The sequence below is a fragment of the Xiphophorus hellerii genome, chromosome 15 (genome assembly GCF_003331165.1).
Source record: "Xiphophorus hellerii strain 12219 chromosome 15, Xiphophorus_hellerii-4.1, whole genome shotgun sequence".
Classification (NCBI taxonomy): Eukaryota; Metazoa; Chordata; class Actinopteri; order Cyprinodontiformes; family Poeciliidae; genus Xiphophorus; species Xiphophorus hellerii.
Window position 1 is genome coordinate 5,170,844 of NC_045686.1, and position 26,655 is coordinate 5,197,498.

The window sequence follows — 26,655 nt, forward strand, 5'->3', positions numbered from 1 at the left end:
TAAAACTCAGATCAACTTTTGGTTTTCATACTGACATAATTCTGCATGAATCTGAACTGATTCTAATGAAATCTGGGAAAAATAAAACACGAGACACAAGAGAATGATTCATATGCAGCAGTCACATTAATGGCTTTTTGAAACAATTAAAAACAAATTATGATTTTAAAAAACATATTTCCTTACATTTCATACAATTTGTGATAATTAAAAATGTTCCTAAACATTTGAATTGATTAAAACAGGAGCAGGAGAGATGCTGTGCTTGTCTGGTTTCTCTGGGAAACATTAAACATCAGGATATGATTCCATTACAAATTACAAAAATATTATTCTCTGCAAAAAATAAATTAAATGAGGTTAAAATAACTTGAACATTTCAAATAATTAATTTTCTATGACTGGCATGATAAAACAGAAAACAAAAAATGACAAGACATTCAAAATTATATTAATATGATTATAATAATAATAGAAAATAAAATGCATTCAGTGGATTTTTATTTGTCCTCAGCAGCTCAGAAACATGAAGACATTATTAGATCCATCATTAAAGAAACATTCAGGATTTATTTTCTGCACATCTAAAGTAAATAAAATAAAGGACTGAAGATTAAAGAATAAAATCATAAAGTTTTGACATTAATACAGTCAGGCTGTTTCTCCTGGATGTTCAGAAATATAAACTTACATGTAGAGACGATCAAACTTTACTGCAGCACAAAAATGTTTCTGAAAATCTAAATATCTGATCAGATGATCAGAAATATCTGCTAAAGACTCTGATCATTTCTACAGGACAAGATGAAAACCTAAAGATTTTATGATTTTTATCTTGTCTGTGTTGAGTTTTAATTATTAACTGTAATTATGCATTTATCTATAATCATCTCTAGATAAATTTTGAAGCACTTTGGTCAAACTTTGTCGTTTTAAATGTTCTGCTTCACAAATTAATTTGTCATTAACTCAAACTACAGCAGCACCAGTGAGATTAGAGCAGAATTTATGTCATCTTCAGAGGCTTTACAACATTCCTTACCTCCAAAACTCTTCTCATATGTTTTAAAGGTTTTTTTAAACTTTTCCTGCCCGGAGGGAGAACAACTTTCCATAAGTTTCCTCAATACCTGAACCCAGTTTACGTTAAACTGATTACAGTCCAACAAAGACTGAAGGAGTTTAAAATCAGAAGTTATATTACTGTCTCTGGTTATTGTAAAATCTGTTGATTTGTTCATATGAATTATATGATTTTTGGCACATTCCGTCACAGATTGTTTCTTAGCTTCCAGCTGTTTCTTTGACGTCTCAGGGACTTTATCTTTTGTGTAAACAATCATGTGATTTTGGCAGATAACAGCAGAGGATGGTCCTAAATATGTATTTAATTTATTAATAAAGACGGTGAAGAGGAGTCGAGCGAAGAAGCTTCCTCTGGGCAGACCACAGGAACCTTCGTGGTAGGAAAGAAAACTTTCTATCAGTTTAAGAGCCGAGTCTGAGAAACCAGATTCTTTTAGTTTTGTTATCAGAACATCATGACTGATGGAGTCAAATGAAGAACTGAAGTCCAGGAACAAAACTGAAACTGTTTCTCCTGACTCTGTTGCTTTGAGCCAATTAGTTTTTAGGTTCTTGATTTGATCATCAATTGATTCTGAAGCTATCAGTTTCCTATCAATAAAATATTTTTCTGCCTGTTTATAGAGAATGGTGTCAAAGATAAAACCTATCATAATATGGACACTGTGAAGACTCATGTTCTCCCTGAACTTGGTCAGTTTGTTGGTTGAAAATGGGATTAACTCAAACTGTTTGAGCTCAGAAGGAAACACATGGTTCTCCAGGCAGAGGTTCAGGATGTGACGGATCGGACCAGAGATGGAACCAGCTGAAAGATTCAACAATTTAACATCTATTTCAGGGATATCAGCATCTTTCATATCAGTACTAAGGAGACACACCAAACATTCATTTAATGTTTGATTGGGACCAAAAACTAATTGATCTGCCTCGTTAGTCATTGTCTCGACTAGTAAATCACCAAATATCTCTTCTTCTCTGAGATAATATAAGTCTGAGGTTACATTTCCATCCTGAGTTATGTTGATCACATGAGAAGGCAAACTTTCTCCAAAATACTCTTTACATATCTTCAGTATTTCACTAGAATTAACAGCTTCTTTCCGTTGCTGCATGAACTGCTCCCTCTCTTTTTTTTTTATGGTTTCACAATGTTGTGTGAGACCCTTACAAATGTTATATTCACATTTTGGTTTTAGTTTTGACTTTGCTTTACATTGAAAACATTTCACTCCACTGCCTTTAGCTGAGTCATCATCACACTTATCAGGTTCTGCAGCTTTCTCAGCATGTTTCTTTTTTAATTCCTCCTGTTTGAGATGTTTTGATTTATCTCTTTCATATATTAATTTCTCCATTTTATCATCCAACTTCAGTAAACCATAAATATCTTGATTCTTTAAATGTCTATTTGCTACTGAGAGAAAAATATCAGTGAATTTCTTCAGAGCTTCTGGAGGATCAGATTCATCATAGACATCAGTCCACTGAGTCTTAACTATAATTTTCCACAATGTCTCACCAACTAGCTTTAACCTCGAGCTTATGATCTTCTGAGGAACATTTCTACTGAGCTTTACAGTAACAAGGTTATGGTCACTGCAGCCTGTTGCAGTGGATTCTGGTTTTATACCAGAATCCACTGGTATATTTGTATAAATCAGATCGATGCATGATGAGGATTTCTGGGTAATCCTGGTTTTATGCTGAACAATCTGATTTAATCCACTTTTAGATGAAACATATTTAGCAACATTCTTCTCAGGATCTAAATCCCAGTCAGTGTTAAAGTCTCCCATCAGCAGAATGTCTTTCTCCTCCTGTAACACCAGATTCATTGTCTCATAGATTTGAACCAAATGTTTTAGATTATCTGGACGTCTGTAACAACATCCCAGTAAAACTGGTCGACTGTCAGGAAGCTTCATCTCAACCCAAATGATCTCAGCTTCAGTCTCCATCAGATCTGATCTTGATTTAGTTTCAATATGATCCTGAACGTACAGAGCGACTCCTCCTCCTCCTCTACTGTCTCTGTCTCTCCTCCACATCCTGAACCCCGGAAAATAAACTTTGCTGTCTTTAACTGAGTCATTGAGTCTAGTTTCACACAGAGCCACAACATGGAGCTTATAACGAGCAATAATGTGTTTTACTTCATGAGTTTTGATTCTCAGACCATTAATGTTCAGCAGAGCCACTGATAATTTCTCATCTTCAGAGTTTTCCTCCTGTGATGCAGGTGAGGGAGTCTGAGATGATGTTTGGTTTTCATGTGGTAAACTTGCCATGGTGACGACCTTCTCTCCTCTCTGTTGTTCATTAAAGACACAGAAACACTCAGATATTAAACCAACTTCCTGCTAAACTGATATCAGATTAAATCGACCTGCAGTTTGATTTAAAATCTGATCAATATTAAATATTTACAGTCTGATCCTCCAGCTCAGCTTCTGACCTTTGACCTTCAGGATGGAGGAAGCTCTGACCTCTGGGTCTCTGTCTCTGAAATCACAACAATCTCTGTTTCCTCAGGAACAAACTGGTTTGATGTGGATCAGCTCAGACTGGTTCTACTGGGTCAGACTGGTAGGAAGTGATGATGAAGATGAAGAGCTGCTGGAAAACACAACAGTTTATATCAAACATCCAACATGTTGGGTTAAATGTACTTTAACTAGATTAAGTCAGATTTTAGTATCAAACTCAATTAAAATATGAATAAAGAACCTTAATGCTTCTACCAACAGAAAACATCCGATGGGTCCATCAGAACCGGTCCCTTAAATTAAAATGTTTTATCATCAACAGGATCATTAAAACTCTTCATAAAATGTTGGATTTGATGTTTAATTGTCTGTCAGGTTTATAATTGTACAGCATTTCAGCAGTAAAGCCGTTCAAAGTGCTGAACTCCAGCAGGTTCTGGACCGTTGGGTTCGGACCTGCTGCAGGAATCAAAGCTGCTAAAGAGAAACTAAAGCCTGGATGAGTTTCTCTGATCTGAGACTTCAGTCCTCTGGTCTGGAAATGTTCTGCTAGAAGAACGACTGTTAACTTCGATATTAAAGAAGAGACATCCTGGGACTGAACCTTGGGGTTCCCCACATGGGACGTCTGTCACTTCCATCAGAAGTTTCCTACTGAAACACAGGAATCCCAGTTCTAGACTGGAACCAGTTGAGTTCTGGGCCAGAGAGTCTGACCAACTCTCCAGTGGTTTCCATGGTGACTGAATATTTTCAACAAATCGTTCAGTTATTGATTAAATAAAAATCAGCGGGTCAGAAGAACTCAGCTTGTTGTTTCTCTGTTGTAGCTTTTAGTTTTCTGCTGAATCGTTTCTTACATGAATGGATGAAGGACAGGAAGTGATGCTTTCTGTCGTTCATTTGCTCACTAAGAAACTTTATCTCTTTCTTTTTCTATTACTCTCATTAATTTGCATTATTTACTGTTATTTGAACTGTTAACTTTTTGTTTTTCTGATTGGTTCCTTCCTGAAGGAAGGCATGATGCTGCCATCACCTAATCGCTCTCCTTCTCCTGCAGTTAACTTTTTACTTTCATGAACGTAGAAAATAATCTAAGATCAGTTCTTCTGTTTCTCTTTGTGTCTCTACTCTGTCTCCTCAAACTTCCAGTGGATCATGACAGATCTCTACTGGTACTGAGCCCGGTTCTGGTTCTGGTTCTGGTTCTGCTGGAGGTTTCTTCCTGTTAGAGGGGAGTTCTTCCTCTCCACTGTCACTACATGCACGCTCAATATGAGGAATTGTTGTAACGTCAATGACATAATGCAAGCAGTTGTTGCCCCCTGCTGGTCAGGAGGAGTGAACGCTGCAGATCAGTGACTCCAGGCTCTGCTGCTATCTTAGTGTATGACTGTTTGTCCAAAACAAAAACAAAAATGGCTTAAAGGTGATTAAATGTGATAGGTTTATTTTAATTCCTAACTAGCAAAGATTCAACCAGAGGCATAATTGTCTTTTCTGCAGAAAGGAGGGAAGATCCGAGACACGGAATATCGCTGTAAAACACTGTCTGGGATCAACTCTGCCAGACCTTTCTCTGCATTTGGCTTTATTAGAAAATACAAGGAAGGAGGTTGGGCTTTTTCACAGTGACCAATTACCTTTTTCTACAGGGTGCTCTGGAACCTTCTGTGGACATGCCCTTAAAAGGGCATGTGGCTGACCACAACTAATCAGTTACACATGGAGCTGATAACACAGGAATGTGCAAAGTCTCTAGCCTCCAGGCAAACATCCTAAAAATGGTTAATAGTGTTTCACAGAAGAAAAGGAGTCAAGTAAACATCAAACAAAATAATAATATGAAAACATAACCTTTCAAATAAACTCACAAGTAAATGAACTTAGATAAGTTTTCTAACAAAATGTAACTGATTCACCGTGGATTTTGAGGTTCCAAAACAGTCAGAGATGCAGTTCTGTGTCTTTTTATTCCAAAGTTTCAGGTTTCACAGGATCCTTTGCCGTCTTGTTTGGCTGCCTGACTGTCTCACCTACTGACTGACTGGTAAAAACTGTATGAGCAGCTATGTGCAAACAGAACTTCATTAAACCTACATATTTATACATTCAGTCCCAAACTGAGTTTAACTAACTCAACAAATTACTAGCCAACACGTTTATTATAACCTACAATTAAACAAAAATTCTAATTATGAATCAACCAGAAAATAAGCAAATAAACTGAATAATCTAAATTCTAATATTCAACTGAAAACAGAGAAATAGCTCCTACATTTACTGTACTGTTGATAACTGGGATCAACTGGAATGTATGTGATTGAGTTGAGGCCATTTTACTTATTATTTTTTGTAAAGTGCCTTAAGAATATATTTGTTGTGAATTGGTGCTCTATAAATAAACTGAATGAACTGATCGCAGAGATCTCGTTTACTGAGAGGCTTCCTCAGCATGATGAAGTTTTCCTCTTTTTTATACAAAGTGAGGACTTTCAGACACATCAGATGATTTTTCTATAACATCTTTCCAGATAATTTTAATTCATGTCCAGCCTGGAACATCTACAGTTACAGTTTCATTAAAAAATATCACATCATATTTAAACTCATAACATTTAATCAGCTTCTGCTGGTCAATTAAATCAGACTGGAGAATTTGTTGCTGATTTTAAATTATCCTTATTATTTTTACTTCATGTTAAATGTTTATTCACTCACCTGTCTGAAGGTTTCAGTGAGATTGAAGGATGATCTGGTGGATCCAGTCACTAAATGTTATAAAATCTGAATGTATTTGAGCCAAATGAGACACAATGACTGAACTCATCTTCTGTTTCACCTGAACCACACCTGGTTGACTGCAGCAAATGTTTGCAATGCAAATATCACAGCGAACATAACATGTGATGTACGATGTTTCTGTTCCTTTGAAATAAACTCGTCTTAACAGGCGAGGAAAGTTTATATGTACAGAAACTCAGGAACAGGAACATGAGGGAAATCAATAATCTAAATGTTATACTGCTGTGACAAACTAAAGGAAACATGGTGGTGGCAGTATGATGCTCTGGGCTGTTCTGTGCCTCAAGGCCTGCAGGTGTCACTGTAACTGATGGCACTGGCCTAGTCAAAGTCTGGACCTATGTCAAACTGTGAAAGTGTGTGTTGCTTTGCTTCTGGAAATGTAACTTTAATCAACATTCATTTTGTTTAATAATCATGTAGATGAATTCAGTTCTTTCTAAAATCATCACCAGGTTCTGATCCGGTTCTGATCCGGTTCAGTCGGATTCAGCAGATCAACAATCAGCCAATCAGAGCAGGACTCTGTGGCGTTACAAGGCAGAAAAACCAGGCAGAATCAGAGTGACCTTTAACCCTTTATTGAGCTTCTCAGCTGAACATTCATTCTGTGTCCCACAGCGACACCTGGTGGTGGAGGTTAGAACTTCATGAACACAACAAACAATGTTACAAAGAAAAACAGCTAAATTCATGTTAAACTCATCAAAAGATAATTAATATTGCAATAAAATATTGAATAAACAAAAACATTATGTCATTATATATTTGATTTAAAATTTAAAACAAAAGATAAACTGAGATCAGAGTCGAAACAAAATAATTTCCTCTTACACATGATTATAGATTAATAATAATAAAAAATTAATTTTATGTAGAATCAGTTCATTCAAAAATATGAACTATATTTATCTGCTGTGAATATAATCAATCTGCTCTTGGTTAAAATCAGACATTTAACAATATTTTACTCACATTTTCATTGATATTCATTAATATTTGTGATTTATAAACTAACACAGTGTTTTTTCTTCATAAAATGTTTTCTATTCTTTGTGCTAAATAAAAGAAAGATAAAAAATAAGCAGAAATAAGAAGAATCTTTAAAATAAGAAGCAAACAATAAATCGTACAAAGTTTAGTTTTTCTGTCATTTGACTCGTTTGTGATTCAGTTTCTACTGTCAGCAGGAAAATAAATCCTGTTTTAATTTTCTAAATATTTCTGGGAGTTTTATCTGGAGCTGTGGGTTCATTTGACTTTAGCTTTTTTTAGCATTTATCAGCTGAACTTTGATCACCTTCATGTTTTTATAGTTGCCTGTATTGATAAAACCTCCAGGATCTGAATCCTCTTCATTTTTTTGTTTTGTTCCTCACTTTTCTCTGTGAAAGGCTTGAACCTCCAGAGCCACTGGTGCTACCAGCAGGGCCTGCAGGACGTTTCTGATTTTTTGTTTGAGATTTCTGCAGTGAATTATTTACGTTCTCAGGCTCAACTTTATATTCTTTACCAAAGTGTAGCTCTAGTTCTTTTGAGATATTGTCATATTTCCAGTCGCCATTTTGCTTCACTATGTTCCCAGGAGCTCTGATCCAGTTTGATTCGTCTCCATGGCAACGAATCATGGACTCAAGGATCTTAAACATGGCTGACAGCTCAGAGAGTTTGAACTGTTTTCGTCTAACTTTAAATAAAATGTTGAACTGTTTTCGTGTATCTTTAAATAAAATGCTGAACTCTGTGGCCCGTGTTCTCACAGTCTTCATTTTCTGATTTAACTCTGACTCTATCATCTTCGGGTCTCCACGTGCACAGATCATCATGTAATTGTTACAGATAACAGCAGATGGTTCTAAGTTTTTCTTTAGATCATTAATAATGATGATGTGGAGGAGCTGAGAGAGGCAGCTTATTCTAGGCAAACCAGAGGAACCTTCTTGGATGGAAAGAAAACTTTTTATCAGTTTAAGATCTGATTCTGAGAAACCAGATCCCTCCAGTTTTGTAATCAGCAGATCATGACTGATTTTGTCAAAGGAAGAAGTGAAATCCAGGAACACAGCTTCAACTGCTCTGTTTTTCTCACCCAGTGAGAGCCAATCAGTTTTTAGTTGCTCCAGATTTCCTTGAAGTGTTGCTATAGATTTTGTTTGTTTGTTTTCATCCTCGATAAAGTACGGTTTTGCCTGCTCATAAAGAATGACATCAAATATGTAACTTAATATGATGTGTAATCTGTCAGCACCCCTGCTCTGTCTGATATCACTATAGTTGTCTGTTGAAAATGGGAATGATTTGATTTTTTTAAGCTCATCAGGAATCTCTCCAATCTTAATGTATCCATTCAGGATGTCACGGATCGGAGCAGAGATAGAACCAGCTGCAAGTTCCCACAGTTCAGCTTCATTTTCATCTATGACCTTAACCACATGATCACAGACATTCTTCAAACATGTCTTTATTGCTTTAATGTCAGTTATTTCAAAGATAGATGTCTTACTTTTTGTTTTATACTGCTGTTGTACCAGAAAGCCTTTAAATCCAGATTCTAAATCTGTATTTTTAGGGTTGGTTTGATGGATTTGCTTTGGATCATCTCCCTCTTTGGCTGCAGCTCCCTGAGATGTATTGTTGCCTTTATGAGAAGTTTTTTTATTATTATTTTTTGTAGCATCATTTTCACCTTTTCCCTTTTTGCTTTTCAGATAATTGTCCATTTCTACCTCAGCCTGTTTTTTGATCTCTATAAATTTAAAGATCATATTTATAGCTTTTTTCTTTTTTTTGTCTCGTTCAGATAATATATTTTCCAAATCAACCAATTTCAATAACATATAAATATTTTTGTTGCTTAGCTTGGTATGTTCATCTGCTACTTTGAGAAATTCCTTAGTAAACATGTTCAGAGCTTCCTGTAAAGATTCATTACGAGTAGTCAATTTACAGACCTTGCCCCACTTAACATTTTTTATCTCTTTCTGAAATGTCTCTTTTTTAAATTCTTTTGAAATTGATCTAAAGTTTCTTTCCCTCTCAGGAATCTTTCTATTTATCTTTACTGTAATGAGGTTATGGTCACTGCAGCCTGTAGGAATGTTTTTTGGTTCTAAACGGTCTTTTATATTAGTATAAATGTGATCAATGCATGTTGCTGAATCTAGAGTCACCCTGGTAGCAGCTTTAACGATCTGAGTCCAACTCTGTTCTTTTATATATTCATCAGCTTTTTCCTTCTCAGAGTTTGACAACCAGTCTATGTTAAAGTCACCCATCAGGAAAATATCTTTACCTTTCTCCTTCTCTGACATCAGAGTTATCGTCTCATTGATTTGTTCAAAATATTTTGTTTTATCTTTTGTAGGTCTGTAACAACATCCCAGTAAAACTGGTCGACTGCCAGGAAACTCCATCTCAACCCAAATGATCTCAGCTTCAGGATTCTCCTCTTCAGCTTCAGGATTCTCCTCTTCAGCTTCAGGATTCTCCTCTTCAGCTTTATGATTCTTCTTATCAGCTTCAGCCTTCATCAGGTCGGGTCTTAATGTGGTTTTAATATGATCCTGAACATACAGAGCGACTCCACCTCCTTTATTGTCACTATTGTCATTCCTGTCTCTCCTCCACATCGTGAATCCTGGTATATAAACGTCACTCTCTTTAACGGTGCTGTTCAGTTTAGTTTCACACAGAGCCACAACATGGAGCTTATCATGAGCAATAATGTGTCGAATTTCATGAGTTTTGTTTCTCAGACCATTAATGTTCAGCAGAGCCAGAGATAATTTCTCATACTTAATGCTTTTTTTCTGTGATGCAGGTGAGCGACTATGAGATCTTTCTGGCTGTGATGCTGTTGCCATGGTGACGACCTTCTCTCCTCCCTCTGTTGTTCCTTAAAGACACAGAAACACTCAGATATTAAACCAACTTCCTGCTAAACTGATATCAGATTAAATCGACCTGCAGTTTGATATAAAATCTGATCAATATTTACAAATATTTTAGATAGATAGATAGATAGATAGATAGATAGATAGATAGATAGATAGATAGATAGATAGATAGATAGATAGATAGATAGATAGATAGATAGATAGATAGATAGATAGATAGATAGATAGATAGATAGAAAACGTTTCCTCACCTCTGAGGTCGATGTGAATCAAACTCCTTCTGCTTCTCAGCTGAACTTCAGCCTTTATATTCTGACTCCGTATGAAATCCCGGCCCAGTTCCTCCTCCTGGACCCGGAGGATTTACTTTCTCTTCCACGTTCCAGTCAACAGTCAGAACTTCCTGTTCATCAGGTGTTCGTGGTTGGACCTGTTCTGGTCCAGGTGAGGCCAACCTGAGAAGGCATGCTGGGTATTCAGCAGGAACATCAACAAGATTTCAATCAGAACAAAGAAACAGAACATCTGATGATGACTGACAGCTGGATCATTTCATCTTCCTCCAGTTTTATCTCAGGTTCCTGAATGTGGACAGGCTGGTCGGCTGAGACTGAAGCTGCTGAAACTATGAACAGCTGAACTGCTGCTGGGTTCGGTGGAGGACCTGTGATGCTGTGGGCCTGTTTCTGTTTCAAACTAAACCACAGAGAAGAACTGAGCTTCATGTTAGGAACAATTTCTACTTTTACTGGAGTCAAATTCTGGATTTTCTGGTTGAAAAACAAACATGAACCAGAAACTGAGCAGACAGAAACACAGCTGCAGTTTCTGTTAAAGTTTCATCGGTTTTATTCATTTGGAAACATTTATTTTGTCTGATTTTGTTATTTTTTGTTACTTCTATGAATTATTGGCATGTTCAACCTGAAAATTTCCACATAATTTTATATTTTGTAGAGCTGTTGCCTTGCAGCAAGAAGGTTCTGTGTTCGATTCCCGGTCTTTCTGCATGTTCTCCCTGTGCATGGTGGGTTCTCTCCGGTTCTCTGGCTTCCTCCCACAGTCCAGAAACATGACTGTCAGGTTAACTGGTCTCTCTAAATTCTCCTTAGGTGTGTGTGTGTGTGTGTGTGTGTGTGTGTGTGTGTGTGTGTGTATAACCTGATCCTTTCTGCGTTGTGCTGGTTTTATTAAGTGATCAGGCCGTGACACAGTCTGTCTTTAAAAGGATGATTTCTCAATTTATTCTGATGAGAACAAGCAGAAAACTGCCGTGTTGCAGGCGCCCGCTCCAAGTCCTACACAAAACAAAAGTACATAACAGAAATTAACTTAATAAATCTATAAATAAACTGGATGTGTTTAAATGAAACATAAACAGCACACACCTCTCCACCAGGACAACATGACAAAAGGGGTGCAAACAATATAAAGACAATACCACAGAAGAAGAAATAAAAAGGAGGGGCTTCCGCTCTTAAAGTAACGCGGTTAAAACAATGACAGAGTTTTTTTACAGGTGTTTTAATCAGGAAAGAAACAATACAAATAACCAAAAAAGGGCATTTTGTGTAATTATAACATGTAGCCCAATTATACCGCTCTAACGTGGGTAAGGGCCCCTGAGTTCCTTAAACTCATTAAGTTACAAATAATAACTATTACACTCTCGTGTTTAAACCTATGTTGAGTTTCACTCACCTTAGAGTAATGATATATTAGTACTATTCTTTCTTCTCACCAAATAATATAGATTTGAATAGGAATAATACACTCCAAATACAGTTCTGAATAGATCAAACACACACCTGTATGAGATTTGAACATATATTAAACACAATAACAAATGAACAAAATGCAAAATGTTTCACTCTTTTGATTTTAGAACCTATATTAATCAATGTGGGCCCACACTTTAATGTTCAGCTAAGCCGGCAATAACTAACTAAAATATAGTCCCAAAAAAAAAAAACCCCTTGCAGGCCTGATGTGTCGACGAAACGTGGAACTGGGCGCCCCACTCCAAGTGAAGACCCGAACCCTCTCGGCACCTCACCCGTCCTCAGTCCCAGCCAGCAAGATGTCCTCAGGTCCCCAACCAGTCCGGTCGTCCTGAGGATCCAGAAACACCAGAGAAGTCCAACGCAGATCCAGTTCTCCAGCCCCGCCACAAACTCTCTGCATAAGCGCAGCTCGCTGGTCCAAGCTCAACTCGTAAAGCTTCCACGACGGAAACCTTAGCTGAATTGTCTGTTAGCTGAGTTAGCTACAGTACTCAAAGTCCGTTCATTGTGTTAATGAACGTCGATGCGTCAGCGAGCGGTACACCTACGGTACAGTCAGCTCCGGTCTGGAACCGTCACAGCAGTGGCAAAACAGTGTGCAGTGTTAACACACATCAACAAAACTGTCGAGTTGAAAGTCAAATTATGTGCAAAACACTTGTTCTCTAAAACTCTGCCACGTTTCTATTCTTTTGGCGCGGTTCATCCCTCTCCTTCCTGTCTCTTTTTTTTTTCCTCTCCTCTCCTTCCTGACCCTCAGCCAACCACGGACCAGTCAAGTTCCTTTGCTCTACCCCACTTCCTCTTACAAACATGAGCCCTTTCAAAATAAAATATGGTTAACACTTAATAACAGTTTTAACATATTTAAGCAAACATGCTTGATACATTCTAAATTATCACTCCTTCTATGAACTGAACTCATTACAAACACCTTTAGTTTGGACTGGGTTACATAACAAAAGCGAAATACAACCAGGTTACATTCACCCCCCTAGAATTGCACAAAATGAAAAACAGTGTAAAAGACACTCAAAAAAAATTTTGATTTTTTTTTTTGCAACTATGTAACAACAGTAAAACAGCTACCCTACAATAGAGTCAGGAGACTAGAGATCACTGCAGTGAAATCTCACAGTGTCCCATAAACAACAAGATCTGCCTTTTACACCCGTTACAGAGTAAACATGTAGATGGTACTGAAGGTCATGCAAACCAAGAAAAGGACAATCCTAGTCAATGGCAGAAATCATTCAACAAAAATTTGGAAACTCACACATCAATAACACATCAATAATTATCCTTATCATAAAGCGCCACATGACGGCCATGGACTCTATCAGGAGACAAACTGGTTTAATAATCCTCCCAAAGCGTGAAGTTAGGCGGCGAACAGCATCCCCTCCCTCACTGTCTGGAGGATGAACAGAGCCAGCAGCATCAGGAAGATGAGGTAAGGAACCAGCAGTCGCCAGCGCTGCAGTTTCCATAGAGGAGTTCTCAGAGTCATGAGGCAGGTCACTATGTCCAACTGATGGAGCCGAGGACACGTCCTGAACCCAGGAAGCAGAACGGTCATCCCCATCACTGCAGGACAGGGAGTCAGGTAGGGAAGGCTCAGCAGGAACAGCACTAGGAGCCTCGCTAGAACTTCCTGTTCCATGTGAATCAGGAACCAGGGAGACTCTAACCACACTGTCAGTATCCATCCATCACATTTCCATCCAAGGTCATCCCCACAGGTAAAGAGTTCACATCAAGAAGGACGTTGTGATGACCGATGCGCTCATTGCCGTGACGATCTCTAATGCGATAAATATGGAGAGCCGGTTTGGATGCAACCACTGTGTTCATCACAGGCTCCCATTTATCAGAAAGCTTCAGCTTTCCTCTGGCTCCCTGTTCGCCACCAGGACCTGATCTCCATCTGACAGAGGGTGACCCTTGGCTCTCTTGTTGTACTGGTCACATTGATGCTTCTGCTCTGCACTGGTGCTCTTCTCAGCCATTAGTATGGCAGAACGCAAATCTTCAACCAGTGATTTGACGCAAGTGTGGAAATCACAAATAGCATCATCATGAAGAACGTTCTGAAAAACAAGGTCATCAGGCAGCCTGGGAATCCTCCCAAACATCAGATAGAACAAAGCCAGTGGTCTCATGAACTGTGCAGTTGTAGACAAAAGTCAGAGACTGGATCATCTAAGGCCATTTATGCATCAAACGTGGAGGAAGAGATCTCAACATGTTGCCCAGGGTGCGATTGAATCTCTCTGCAGTCCTGTTAGGTGTGTGATTTACTGACACCACTCAACTCCAAACGCTCAGCCAGCAGCTCACTCTCAAAATGTGCTCCCTGATCCGAGTGAATCCGCTGGGGGAAGCCATAAACACAGAAAAATCCATCCCATAACTGCTTTGTAACTCGTTTAGCAGTTTGATCCTGACACGGGAAAGCATGTGCTAACTTTGTGAAGTGATCAGAGATCACCAGATCATCCACAGACTTGTTGTTGCTGTTGTCAGCTGACCAGAAATCAATACATCCCATCTCCATGGGAGCACTGGTCCTGATGTTCTCCAGAGGGGCTCTAGGGTTTTACTGAGGACACATCTGGGACATTTTCTCACATAATCTCTCACATCTCTCCCCATGTCAGGCCAAAAGAAGCGATGATGAGCCAAGGAGAATGTTGGTGGCTGGCCCTGATGGACACCAGTCAAAACCACAGGGCGTGCTGTGGTGGCGCAAGGGGTTAGCGCGCCCCACGTTTGGAAGCCTTGGTCCTCGATGCGGACGTCGTGGGTTCAAATCCTGGCGACCTTTACCACATGTCTTCCCTTGTCCTCTTTCCTGTCTGCCTACTGTTGCAAAAAATACGAGCGCTGCAAAAACTCTTTGGAGAAGAAAAAAAAACACAGACTTCAAAGCATCAGGGGCCACAAACTGGAAGCGTTTACCTTTTGTCAGAGGGTCTTTTATGACACGGTAAAAAACGCCATTCAGCAATGTTAGTTTATCCCACTGCTTCAGAATTTTTAACGCCAGTTGATTTTCACCAAAGCGTTCCCGCCATGATGGACGGCGTCCTCGCTCAACACACTCTGGAAACAACAGGGTCGTTTTTCTGGTGAGAGACCAGGTCAGTTAGACAAAGAGCTGTTGATGGACCTTTGTGGGATTATCATGTCCAGATGATCAGCTAAAGATGCTGCATGCTGAGCCTGACCAGCATCTCCACTGCAGACAGATGACCAAAGAGAGGAGACGTCGTCTCAGGTCATGGATGTCAGCTGTAATGGAGGAAGATCTGTCCACCGACTGAAGCTGGCAGGTCAAACGGAAAACATCCTGCACAGCCTGATCAGGAACCTCACAGACATGCTCCAAACGTTCCTGACAAGGTTCTGACAGAAGACGATCAGCCAAAGGCTTCACTAAAGGGGCTCTGCTCAGAGCATCTGCCACCACATTCTGTCTCCCTGGAACTTACCTGATCTCAAAGGTGTGTGGAGCAACAAGAGCCAGAGCCGTTCACAGTCTGGGTTTGGTCAGGATATATGAGAGAAAATGTCCCAGATGTATCCTCAGTAAAACCCCAGAACAAGATTATAATTATAATTATTATAATTTAATTATAATTATTATAATTTAATTATATGTAATTATATATTTTATATTTGTATTTTAATTATGTTTTGTGTAATTTTGCATTTTGTGTAATTATAACAAAAGAGAAATACAACCAGGTTACATGTTCATGGTTGTTTGTCCTGTGTGTCTCTGTGTTGCCCAGCGACAGACTGTCTACCTGTCCAGGTGACCCCGCCTCTCACCTGGAACGTTCACTGGAGAAACAGCAGCTCCTCCTGACCCACTGGGGACAAAGGGTTAGAAAATGGATGGATGGATTTCTGTTTTGTTCTGTATGATGATGTCATTTATAAATATCAAATGATTGATAATGTTATCAGTTTCTCAGTATTTTAATAGATTAGTTTAATCAAATAATTTTTCCTTTTACCACCGTGATCCGTCTTTAGAGACTTTTTCTCCATTTGGCAGATAACAGCAGATCATTGATGAAAGTTTTTCTGCTTTATAAACCATGAAAAATTTATTTTATATCAGTAAATTTCATTTTACATTCAAACTGTAAACAGTAAAAGCGTGTTGAGTCTGCTGCCCCCTGCTGGTGGAAGGTCAAATCACCAGACCCGGGTTTCTGCTTCCTGCTTTAATCTGGTTATAATTATTTATTTCTCTCTGCAGGAGGACAGATGGATTCTCCTGAGGAGCCGGACTGGAAACCAGTAAAACCCAAAGATGTTCCGATATCAACACGAGCTTCATGTTTACTGGAAGTTCGCACAAATGATGGAAACACCATAAACTCTGGATTCAGAGTGAAGTTCAGTCAGGAGGAAACAGATCCGATTCATCTGAACATGTTTACAGTAAAATCATCGGAACTTCAACACTTTGATTCTGGTTCTCTGTATTTTCTGTTTGGGTTTTTATTTTTGTATTTTTTGGGGCCGGTTCTTGAAGAGATTCGTGTTAAAAACTTCACTGTTCTGCTTTCTCCTACATCTCCCAGAATGCACCTGGACATGTCCGTCCTCATAGCCCGATAAACCACAGAGGAAAACAAGCTAACTGTGGCGGAGAAGCGACTTCCTGTTTTCCTTGGCAGAGTGTTATCTGATTGGCTGAGAGCAGCGGGAAGAGGCCCCGCCCCCTCCTCCAGCTTCCTCCCAGTTAGACTTTTGACCCATTCCTCCCAGTATCACTCTGGTTCTGTGCGCTGGTTTGGTTCAGTTCCGAACAGGAGCGGCTCAGAAACACACTGAATGTATGGAAGCCCATTAGTGTCAAAAATACCAAGAGAATAAACATTTTAGCAAAGAAAATAAACTTTTCATACTCTACTTTTTATTTATCTAGGAATTGTTTTGTTCAATTTGAGTCCCGTGTTTTTCCAACTTGCCTCATTAAAGCAGAATCTCATCTGAAGCTGATTGTTTCAGATGAGATTAAATTAAACTTTATCTCATAGTAAAGATGGATCTATTTCATTAATTACTAACCTTTCCAATGTGTATATTTTATTCAATTTAGATCCGTTCCACAAGTCAAACACACAAAATGCTTTAAAAATGAAAACAAATACAGAAATAGGTAATAAATATTTAAATGGAAAGAACATGAAGTGTAAATTAAAATGTGTGGAAGAAGATTTTTATACCTTCACTTTTTATTTATAGACGCAGCATTATTCAATTTTAAACAGCAGAATATTTTTCTAAAACATATTTCCAAGGAATCCTATCAGATTCTATATAAACTCATAAAATCATAATAATCAAATGTTTATTTACTTTGAGTGAAAAACCGTTTAACACATTTAATGCGTCATGTTGGGTTCACGTCTTTCTGCCCACATACAGGAAATCAGATAAATAAGGTTTATTTTAACGATGATGAAATGTGAGGTTCTTGTCCAGTGGATGGTGGTTTGGGTCGTTGGTTCTCTGAAGACAGTGGGACAGAGATGGTGCGTTCAAGGGGTATCGGACAAATGAACTTCAGAGGAAAAAATGGACTGATCTCACTCAGTGTGGAGATGTGTTTCCGCCTGGGGGGAACCGCTGTGGTTTGTCTGCAGGGGTCCTTGAGATGATCCGGGTTCCAGTGTGAGACCCAGATGGAGTTAATTGGCGGCAGATGGTTGAGGCTGCGGTGGAGGGCGGACAGAGAGGTGAGGAGCGATCCGACTGCCGTGAAACCAGGAACCGTCAAAGATTCTTCAGCTGAGGCGGAGAAGGACTCAGTCAACCAGTGGGTAAAATCCACGGCGCCACGAGGAAACACCTGAGAGAGACGACAGGAAAATATCACTAGAAGTAATGTCAGAGGACCAAAACTGGCAAACACTCAGGAATCAAAGTGCTGCCATCCTGCTCCTCGTATACTGCTAGATGATGAGGTGATTGATCACAGGTGCGCTGACTCAGTCAGCAGGCTCGCGCTCCAGGTAGTGCAGCCTCTAGGCTCCATCTAGTGGATGATGAGGGAAGCAGCAATCAAACAGAAAATCCCCACAAAGAGCAAAAACCCCAGTTCCCAATACAATGAGTAAAAATTTATTAAAAACAGAAACATAAATTTACCGACATTTGAAGTCGGGATTTTTGGATATAAGAGGAAAATGTGTTAACACTAGAATAGCTCAAGTTAGTCCACTTTGACGTATACCTATTTCGGCTTCGATAGTCCAACTGGCCTGAAGGATTTTATCTAGCAGGTGCTTTTGTTCAGTAAATAGGGCCATTACCTTATCAGTACCCTGGTAATGGCCTCAACGCATCTCACAGTTGCACAATTGTTCCTTAGACTTCGACTTCGACTGACTTTGTTGTCATTTTCAACAGTATAAAATATGAATATAAATCTAAATATAAAATATAAAGTGCAGGACTGACAGTAAAATAGAAGTTATTTAGCTCTGTACATGTGCAAGGTATAAAGTGGAGACCAGTTTTTGAGTGCAGTCCAGTTAAGAGTTCAGCAGTCTGATGGCAAGTAGGAAAAAGCTGTTTCGGAACCAGGTGGGCCTGCACCGGATGCTGCAGAACCTCTTTCCAGAGGGCAGCAGGGAGCAGCAGTCACCTATTTATCCTCCACAGCACAAAAGGCTGCATGCAAATTTGCATGTGCAAAGTCTCCCAGATTTCTTTTGCTTACACTTTTTGCATGATTTTTTTGAGGTGGATCAACACAATTAATTTGGTTAGTTTATTTCTAAACTGTCATTTTAAACCCTCTTAGCTTTATTTCAAAGAGAAACATTACTAATTTCTTTTAGAAAAACCTTTGCATATTTTTTGAAACAGATTCTATGTTTTGCAAACTCTATGTACATTTGGCAAAATGACCTGGATAATGCAGCACAACATCATGGATCAGCTGCAAAAGGTCACATCTCTCCAAAAACACTTCATGTATGCTTCAAAACTAAACTGAAGAACACTACCTACAGGAGACCTGATCTCCTGCAGGTATCATAGATACCCACCCCCAACATGGACTATTCACACTCCTACCTTCTGGCCTGACGGTCAACGACCACATTTACAATTGAAGAAGGGATGCTAATTTGAGCCATCAGAGTCGTCAGGGTGGACTCCGGCCTTTTGGCCCTGGTGAGCCGATATGGGAAGGACTCGAAAACTGAGCTATCCTAGTATGTCACGAATGGTTCCCCATATGCTGCATTTCATCAGAATTAATATTAACATTTTTCTCTATTCAGTTAAACGTTTATGGATGGATGGATGGATGGATGGATGGATGGATGGATGGATGGATGGATGGATGGATAGATGGATGGATGGATGGATCAATTTTCTTTATTCTATTTTAAATCTCTCTTTCTAAATCATTTTAATTTAATTTACAGATTTGGTTAATTGGTCTCAGCTTTATTTTTGTCCCTTCTGGTCTTCCATACAGCTGCTGACCCGCCCCCCGCTGCACAGACTGGAAACATCTGGAGCAGCTGCTGGTTTCTGAGTTCTGCTCTGAGACCAGGTGAGAATCTGTCTGTCTGTCTGTCTGTCTGTCTGTCTGTCTGTCTGTCTGTCTGTCTGTCGTTCTCTCTCTCTGTCTCTCTCTCTGTCTGTCTGTCTGTCTGTCTGTCTGTCTGTCTGTCTCTCTCTCTGTCTGTCTGTCTGTCTGTCTGTCTGTCTGTCTGTCTGTCTCTCTCTCTCTGTCTCTCTGTCTGTCTGTCTGTCTGTCTGTCTCTCTCTCTGTCTGTCTGTCTGTCTCTCTCTCTCTCTGTCTGTCTGTCTGTCTGTCTGTCTGTCTGGGGAACTTTTCAGCTGACGTGGCTGCAGCTGCAGCCTGATCTGCAGCAGGAACAGAACTTTTTCGGATCAGAACCTCTCAGTCTGTTCGATCTGAAGTTTTACTCTCAGTTAGTTTCTGATCAGGCAGTAAAGGGCCAGCCCTGATCTGGTCCATCAGACGTTGTTTTGGACACTTTGACTCATTTTCTGCAGTTTCTTTCCGACGTCAGAAACCTGAGGCGAGTTTCTGCTGATCTGAACCGAGTTTGGTTCTGAACTTCTGGTCCGAACCGGTTCAGTCCAGCAGATCCGTTTCAGAGTTTCTTTACTTTATTGATCCAGGAAAAGTTTGACTTTATCTCAGAGTCTGAGTGCAGCTGCGAACATCTGCTGTAGATTTTCTCTGCTGGACTTTGGACTCGGCAGCTTCTGGTTTGATTATTAAAATGTTGAAATGTTGAAATATTTCCTGATTAAATATAAAAACAGGAGCAGCTCTACTGATAAACTTCAGCCTGAATCATCCAGCAGCTCTGAGCTCAGACTTCAGTGATTCCAGGTGATTAATCGAGTTTCTCTCTCGGTTCCTTCCAGCCATGTTGTCTCTGGCTTCCCGGTCGCTTCGCCTGCGCGTTGCTGGTTGCCGTCCCTTAGCAACGGTCATTTCCGGCAACAACACGTCCAAGTAAGTTATTGGAGCAACAACCGTAAATCAGGAAAAAAAGTTTTTTGTTTTTGAACCTGAACTGTTCCTCGGAAACCTGCAAAGGTTTCTTTATGCATCGCTGGAAAAGAACAAATCTGCAGACCAATTTAAAATATAAGTTTACTAAACTTTCTGCTTCCTTTGGATTAAAGTTTATTTCTGTGTTACAACATCGAGACGGAAAAAACATCAACAAACACATTAAATCAGCTGCAGGATCCAAGACAGAAACATATGTTTTAAAGTACATCTCAACTTTATACCCGTCGACTAGTCGAAAATGATTCACAGCAACTTTCAGGCTTTATAATCACCTCAAATATTTAGAGACCCGCTTAGACAGACAGTTATTATGCAGGGAAACACATTATCCAGGAACAAAAAGTTGCACAAAGTTCAGTTTGACTTTTTCTTCGAACACGAGTTAAATTACTAGTTGATCATATTTGTGCACATTAACATTATAAATTAAACTTATTATGAACGGATCGGCTTTGTTAAATTCAGCAGCTGCTGCTTTATTCTCCCTGGAAGCTCCGCGGATTCACGCAGCGGCTCTGACTGCGGGATGAACCGACATAGACTCTGTCTGCAGGTGATCTGCGTTTCCAGATGTTGTCAGATTTATTTATTTTAGAAGCTTCAGGGTGACTCTGATTGGTTGGATGGATGAAAATAAACCGGACGTCATTAGTGTTTGTTTGTTTGTTTGTTTGTTTGTTTGTTTTAAAGAACTTGTTGCTTTGACAATAATCCGATATGAAAGTGGAAAATGAGCGGGAAAGGAACCAAAACGGTTCCGTACCGTGTTCTCTTCCCCCTAACTGTAGCGCCACCTGTAGGTCAGAGGCTGATCCTGGATCTGTGTGCAGGTTGGTGAGGGAGCGGCTGAAGAACGACGTGGAGAAGATGAGGAACCGGTTCTCTGGGTTCAGACCCGGTCTGGTGGTTCTGCAGGTGAGACATCTGAGTCCGATAACAGAACCGGTCCAGTCTGAACCAGCTGGGTTTACAGCAGCTGGTTCTGTTCTCAGACCCGGACCGGTTAGACCGACCAGAACCTGCAGCGGTTCAGTTAAAGATCAGCTGCAGGTTAATCACTAACGTGTGTGTGTGTGTGTGTGTGTGTGTGTGTGTGTGTGTGTGTGGGTGTGTGTGTGTGTGTGTGTTCCAGGTGGGAGACAGAGACGACTCGAACCTCTACATCAGAACCAAACTGAAAGCTGCAGCCGAGGTGAGAAGAAACGGTTTGGTTCGGAGAAACTAAACCCAAAATAAGCTTTAATTTACTGAAAAAAAGGGTTCCATCTTTATGTTTCTGCCCAAATTCTGACATTTTCATGGAAATTTGTTTAATTCAATAATATTTTGCCTGAAATGCTGCCCTCTTTGGGCGGAGCGGAGGTACTGCAGTCACAGCTGAGAGCCTGATCTCTGGTGTTTCACATGTTGCATTAAAAGTCTCCAGTAACGGAAAAAAGGTTGTTTTTTTTAAAAAAAAGTTGCTCAATAAGTTGCTAGCCTCGTTACTAGTGGCTTTTTTGTAAATAAAAAAATAAAAATAGAAAATTCAGTAAATAAATAAACAATCATGTTTTCTGCTCTTGGGAATCATCAGTTTTCTTTATTTTTTCCCAGATTGTATCGGTTGTGTTTCTGAGGCTCTTTTGTTGTGTTGAGACTCAACTTTAAGCTCCAGAGCAGAAAGTTTTTTTCTGTTAAAGCTCCTTGTTGTTTAGAGCAGAAAGTTTATGTTCCCACAAAACGACTCAGAATAATCTCTGGTTCTTCAGATCTCAACTATTTAACCGATTAACTAAAACATTTGTTGACAATTTTTAGTCTCAACTCAAAGTAGAATAAATGAGAAAATGAAAAATTTCAGCTTTAAACATTTGACCTGAGAATCTTGTAAATGTTGAACTGGATGTTAATAAACACAGTTTCATTTTTTCCCTGCAGATCGGAATCGAAGCCAAACACATCCGGCTGCCGAGCTCGGCCACTCAGGAAGAGGTCAGAGGTCGCCTGTGTTGGTGACCCCGGCGGTGAGGAGGTGGTGACGACTTCCTGTCACCCTGCAGGTTCTGCAGAGCATCATGGCGGTCAACCAGAACCCGGCGGTCCACGGCGTGATCGTCCAGCTGCCTCTAGACTCCGCCCACAAGATGGACACCGAGCTCATCACCAACGCCGTTTCCCCCGACAAGGACGTGGACGGGTCGGTTCTGACCCGGTTCTGACCTCACTCATCTGCAGCTCCACTTTACCCTCTCCCATTGACCCTGCCCTCCTTCTGATCCACCAATCACTCGGGGTTTCAGGTTAATTGGTTAACGAGCGTTAGCTAACCTCTGTTTCCTGTTCCTCCAGGCTGAGCTGCATCAACGCAGGAAAGTTGTCTCGAGGCGATCTGAGCGACTGCTTCATCCCCTGCACCCCCAACGGCTGCATGGAGCTCATCCGGCAGACAGGTGGCGCCACACACACACTCAGTCAGGCTAATGAAGAAAAGAGACAAACGACAACCTGACTGAACATAAAACGATGATTTCAAATGAAAATGTTTATTTATTAAGTGAAGAAACTCCAAACCAACTCTGAGGAAAAGTATTCACACCCTAAACCTGATAACTGGATGTTTCTTCCTTTGCACCAATTAGATATCGTTAGCATGATAGCTGCTAACGAGTCTTTAGCATCACAGTCTGACCCTCTCTGCTTTGCAGAATTGATTTAAATCAGACACATTGGACACATTTACCAGAATGAACAACATGTTCAAAGCCTTTCTACATCTCAGTCAGATTTAATCTGGGCTTTGACTAGACCACTTCAAAACTCTGTTTTTGCGAGCAGTTCAGATTTAAACTCAGATGTTCTTGGACTTTACATCCCAGTCCACTGGCAGACCTTCTCCTTCTAGATCTTCTGCTTTTCTTAAAATACGCTATAATAATATAATAATTATAAAATCTTTGTTATTTATTCTCATTATATCTGATAAGAACGTTTGTTCTCCACTTCCTGTCTTTTAAAGAGACAGAATGGTCCAATAACAGAACTTTATTTTGTCATGTGACTTCAGGGAAGCCATGTTTAATCTCTTTCCTCCCGTGATGTCACTTCCTGTTCCAGGCGTGTCGGTGGCAGGTAAACACGCCGTCGTCATCGGTCGCAGTAAGATCGTCGGCGCTCCGATGCACGACCTGCTGCTGTGGCGTCACGCCACCGTGACCACCTGCCACTCCAGGACCCAAGACCTGCCTGAGCAGGTGAGTCACAGACTGACCGCTGACAGACCGCCGTCTGTCTGCGGCCGGCTCTGACCCCGCCCCCGCCCCCGCCCCGTGCAGGTGGGCCGGGCCGACATCCTGGTGGTGGGGGCGGGCCGAGCCGAGATGGTGAGGGGGGAGTGGCTGAAGGTCGGCGCCGTGGTGATCGACTGCGGGATCAATCACCTTCCAGGTTCAGTAGATCCACTTCCTGTGCAGCTCTGCGGCGTGAACACCAGCCTGACCTTTGACCTCTTCCAGATGAGAGCAAAGCCAGCGGTAAACGGGTGGTTGGTGACGTTCACTACGCCTCAGCCAATCAGAGAGCAGGATTTATAACACCAGTTCCTGGAGGGGTGGGGCCGATGACGGTGGCCATGCTGATGGAGGTAAATATTAATAATGTTTATCCTTTTTAATTTACCACATTTTAATTATAGTAATGAATAATTATCATAATAAAATACATCAAATTTGTCTAAAAACTCAGATATATCAATAAGAAAATTTTATTTTTGATTCAGTCAAATTTAATTGGTTAATCTTTTAACAGTAAGAGCCAAATTTTATATTATAAACCAGAATGTATGAAAAAATTACATTTAAATAAAATTTTAATAAAAATTAAATACAAAATGGATATTATAATACAATTATTTATATATACTATTACAAATACTAATTTAATTTATTATTTAACAAATAAATTAGTCATATAGTTAAATGTATTATGTATCAATATTAATTAATTACTAATATCCAAATTATAACACATTTTTATTTATATATTCATATTTTCTTATGTTCTGATTAAATTAAAATTAAATTTTCAGTTAAATCAGTTCATTCTGACTCAGTCCAACAGATTTAAACAGATTTAAATTATAAATATTTATCATTCCTGCAGCTCATCGTTTCATGGTTCAATAATATATATATATATATACTGTATATATATATATTTACACATAAATCTGTTTTATTTTGTGGCTCATCAAATATCTGATGTCCAATCAGTATTTTTCTGTCTCCTGGTCTGTTTTTTAAATATTTTGTGAATTTTCTCATCATGTTTTTGTGAGTTTCTTCATGTCTGAACATTTCAGAACACGGTCCAAAGCGCTCAGCGGTTCCTCCTCAGGTCTCCGTCGCTCAGGTGAAAATCCGACAGGTAAATAAAATCCTTCATGTTCTGAATTTAGTTTTTATTTTCCTTAAAATATATTTTTGTTTAGTTTCTGCTCATCTGTTTGCCTGCAGCTCAAACCGAGATGAGAACCAGATTCAGACCAGCGGATGTTTTATAATAAATCATTTATTTTATTCCAGCCTGTTTGATGTTAAAGTTTTTCTGAAGCTCCAGCTGCAGATCTTTATCTTTTATTTTATTCTGAAACTTTCCAACCTGCAGCTAAAATATGTTCAGGGAGAAATGATGATCAAAATGTTTACAGTAAATAAAACAACAAAACCTCAGAGCTGAGATTCAGAAACCAACAGCTGATGTGGTTTTCTGGTGTAGATCTTAGTAGTCAGTATGTTACCTAACGACTAGTCAAACTCCTGAAACCAGATTTCAGCTTCTTTTTTTTCTTCTATCCTCCAGGGGATCTTTTGTGGTTCTAGTGTCCTTTATATGACAGTAGGCTGACAGGAAGGAGGGAAGACATGCGGCAAATATCGTCGGGTCCGGGAATCGAACCTGCGACGGCCCCGTCGAGGACTCAAGGCCTCCAGACATGGGTGGCTCCATCACCTACGCCACCACGGCACGCCCCAGATTTCAGCTTTTGTTCTTTTTTACTTTTTAAACTTTCATCAGCTTAGTTTTATAATTTGGTTTATTTATCTTAAGATATTTTCTGTTAAAAGTAAATTGTTCTCCTCTACAGTTGCCACGTGCTTTTTAAGATGCACCTAAATACGTTTTCTTAAATGAAATCAAATACAGTTAAAAGCAAAGATTGTTTAATAATCAGACAGAAAATGATCAGAAAGAGAAAATAGATGATAACAGTCGTTATTATTAATGTGTTATATGAACTAAATTTCTCCTGTAATTCAGTTTCACTGTTTGAACCAGATATGATTATAGATTCATTTCAAAAACAAAAACCTTCTATAATCCAAAGCAGAGCATTGATGTGATTTCATCACCAGACGTTCGTTCATCTGAAATGATTTAGTTTCTGTTTGTTTGAGGTTATGATTCGTTCATAAACTCATCAAATCTGATCATTTCTTCTTCTTTGTTTCGGTTTACAGACAGAAGTAAAGCGAGCTGAGAAATGATTGATGACTGTCACTAATCAATCAGGCTGATTGATCGGTGACTGTCACTAATCAATCAGGCTGATTGATCGGTGACTGTCACTAATCAATCAGGCTGATTGATCGGTGACTGTCACTAATCAATCAGGCTGATTGATCGGTGACTGTCACTAATCAATCAGGCTGATTGATCGGTGAGTGTCACTAATCAATCAGGCTGATTGATCGGTGACTGTCACTAATCAATCAGGCTGATTGATCGGTGACTGTGACCTTCAGGGCTGCATATAAAGATTCACATTAAAGATTCTGAAATATGAAACTCCTGAACGCTAAAAAGTTTTTAAATGTTTCGGTTTTATTCATCCAGACTGATGGAAACAGAATCTATATTTATATTTATATATATCTGGATTTATTTTATTTTCAAATGTTTTTAATTCATATTTCTGTTATTAACATTCTGCATAAATAAAATATTTCCCTTCT

At 39.5% G+C, this 26,655-nt stretch overlaps 2 protein-coding genes and 1 long non-coding RNA gene across 9 annotated transcripts; 1 reads left to right on the forward strand and 2 right to left on the reverse strand.

Moving 5' to 3' along the window:
- Positions 1–406: 406 nt before the first annotated feature.
- LOC116733898 (uncharacterized) lies at positions 407–23,337 on the reverse strand. 7 transcript variants are annotated; one of them, XM_032584880.1, is made up of 3 exons: positions 10,531–11,305; positions 9,878–10,278; positions 407–3,029 (listed from the first exon to the last, which is right to left on the reverse strand). In XM_032584880.1, exons 2-3 carry the CDS (start codon positions 10,244–10,246, stop codon positions 975–977), a joined length of 2,424 nt encoding a protein of 807 aa, XP_032440771.1. In that variant the 5' UTR covers positions 10,247–10,278; positions 10,531–11,305; the 3' UTR covers positions 407–974. The 7 variants fall into 7 exon arrangements, with proteins under 7 accessions (XP_032440771.1, XP_032440769.1, XP_032440770.1 ...); XM_032584878.1 differs by having other exon boundaries at positions 9,857–10,278; XM_032584879.1 differs by lacking the exon at positions 407–3,029 and adding an exon at positions 6,949–9,811 and having other exon boundaries at positions 10,531–11,285.
- Positions 3,222–4,099, reverse strand: LOC116733958 (uncharacterized). Its single transcript, XR_004342138.1, has 2 exons — positions 3,517–4,099; positions 3,222–3,398 (listed from the first exon to the last, which is right to left on the reverse strand). It is a non-coding gene; the product is annotated as an uncharacterized LOC116733958 (long non-coding RNA).
- Positions 19,561–26,439, forward strand: LOC116733938 (C-1-tetrahydrofolate synthase, cytoplasmic-like). Its single transcript, XM_032584969.1, has 12 exons — positions 19,561–19,657; positions 20,509–20,599; positions 21,493–21,577; positions 21,795–21,854; positions 22,583–22,636; positions 22,705–22,841; positions 22,994–23,094; positions 23,759–23,895; positions 23,977–24,088; positions 24,157–24,284; positions 25,002–25,066; positions 25,502–26,439. Exons 2-11 carry the CDS (start codon positions 20,511–20,513, stop codon positions 25,053–25,055), a joined length of 957 nt encoding a protein of 318 aa, XP_032440860.1. The 5' UTR covers positions 19,561–19,657; positions 20,509–20,510; the 3' UTR covers positions 25,056–25,066; positions 25,502–26,439.
- Positions 26,440–26,655: the final 216 nt, after the last annotated feature.

Coding starts and splice junctions, on each gene's coding strand:
- LOC116733938 (XM_032584969.1), top strand. CDS start 20,511: ATGTTGTCTCTGGCTTCCCGGTCGCTTCGCCTGCGCGTTGCTGGTTGC. Junction 20,600..21,492: donor TCCGGCAACAACACGTCCAA/GTAAGTTATTGG, acceptor ATCTGTGTGCAG/GTTGGTGAGGGAGCGGCTGA. Junction 21,855..22,582: donor AACTGAAAGCTGCAGCCGAG/GTGAGAAGAAAC, acceptor TTTTCCCTGCAG/ATCGGAATCGAAGCCAAACA.
- LOC116733898 (XM_032584875.1), bottom strand. CDS start 10,246: ATGGCAACAGCATCACAGCCAGAAAGATCTCATAGTCGCTCACCTGCA.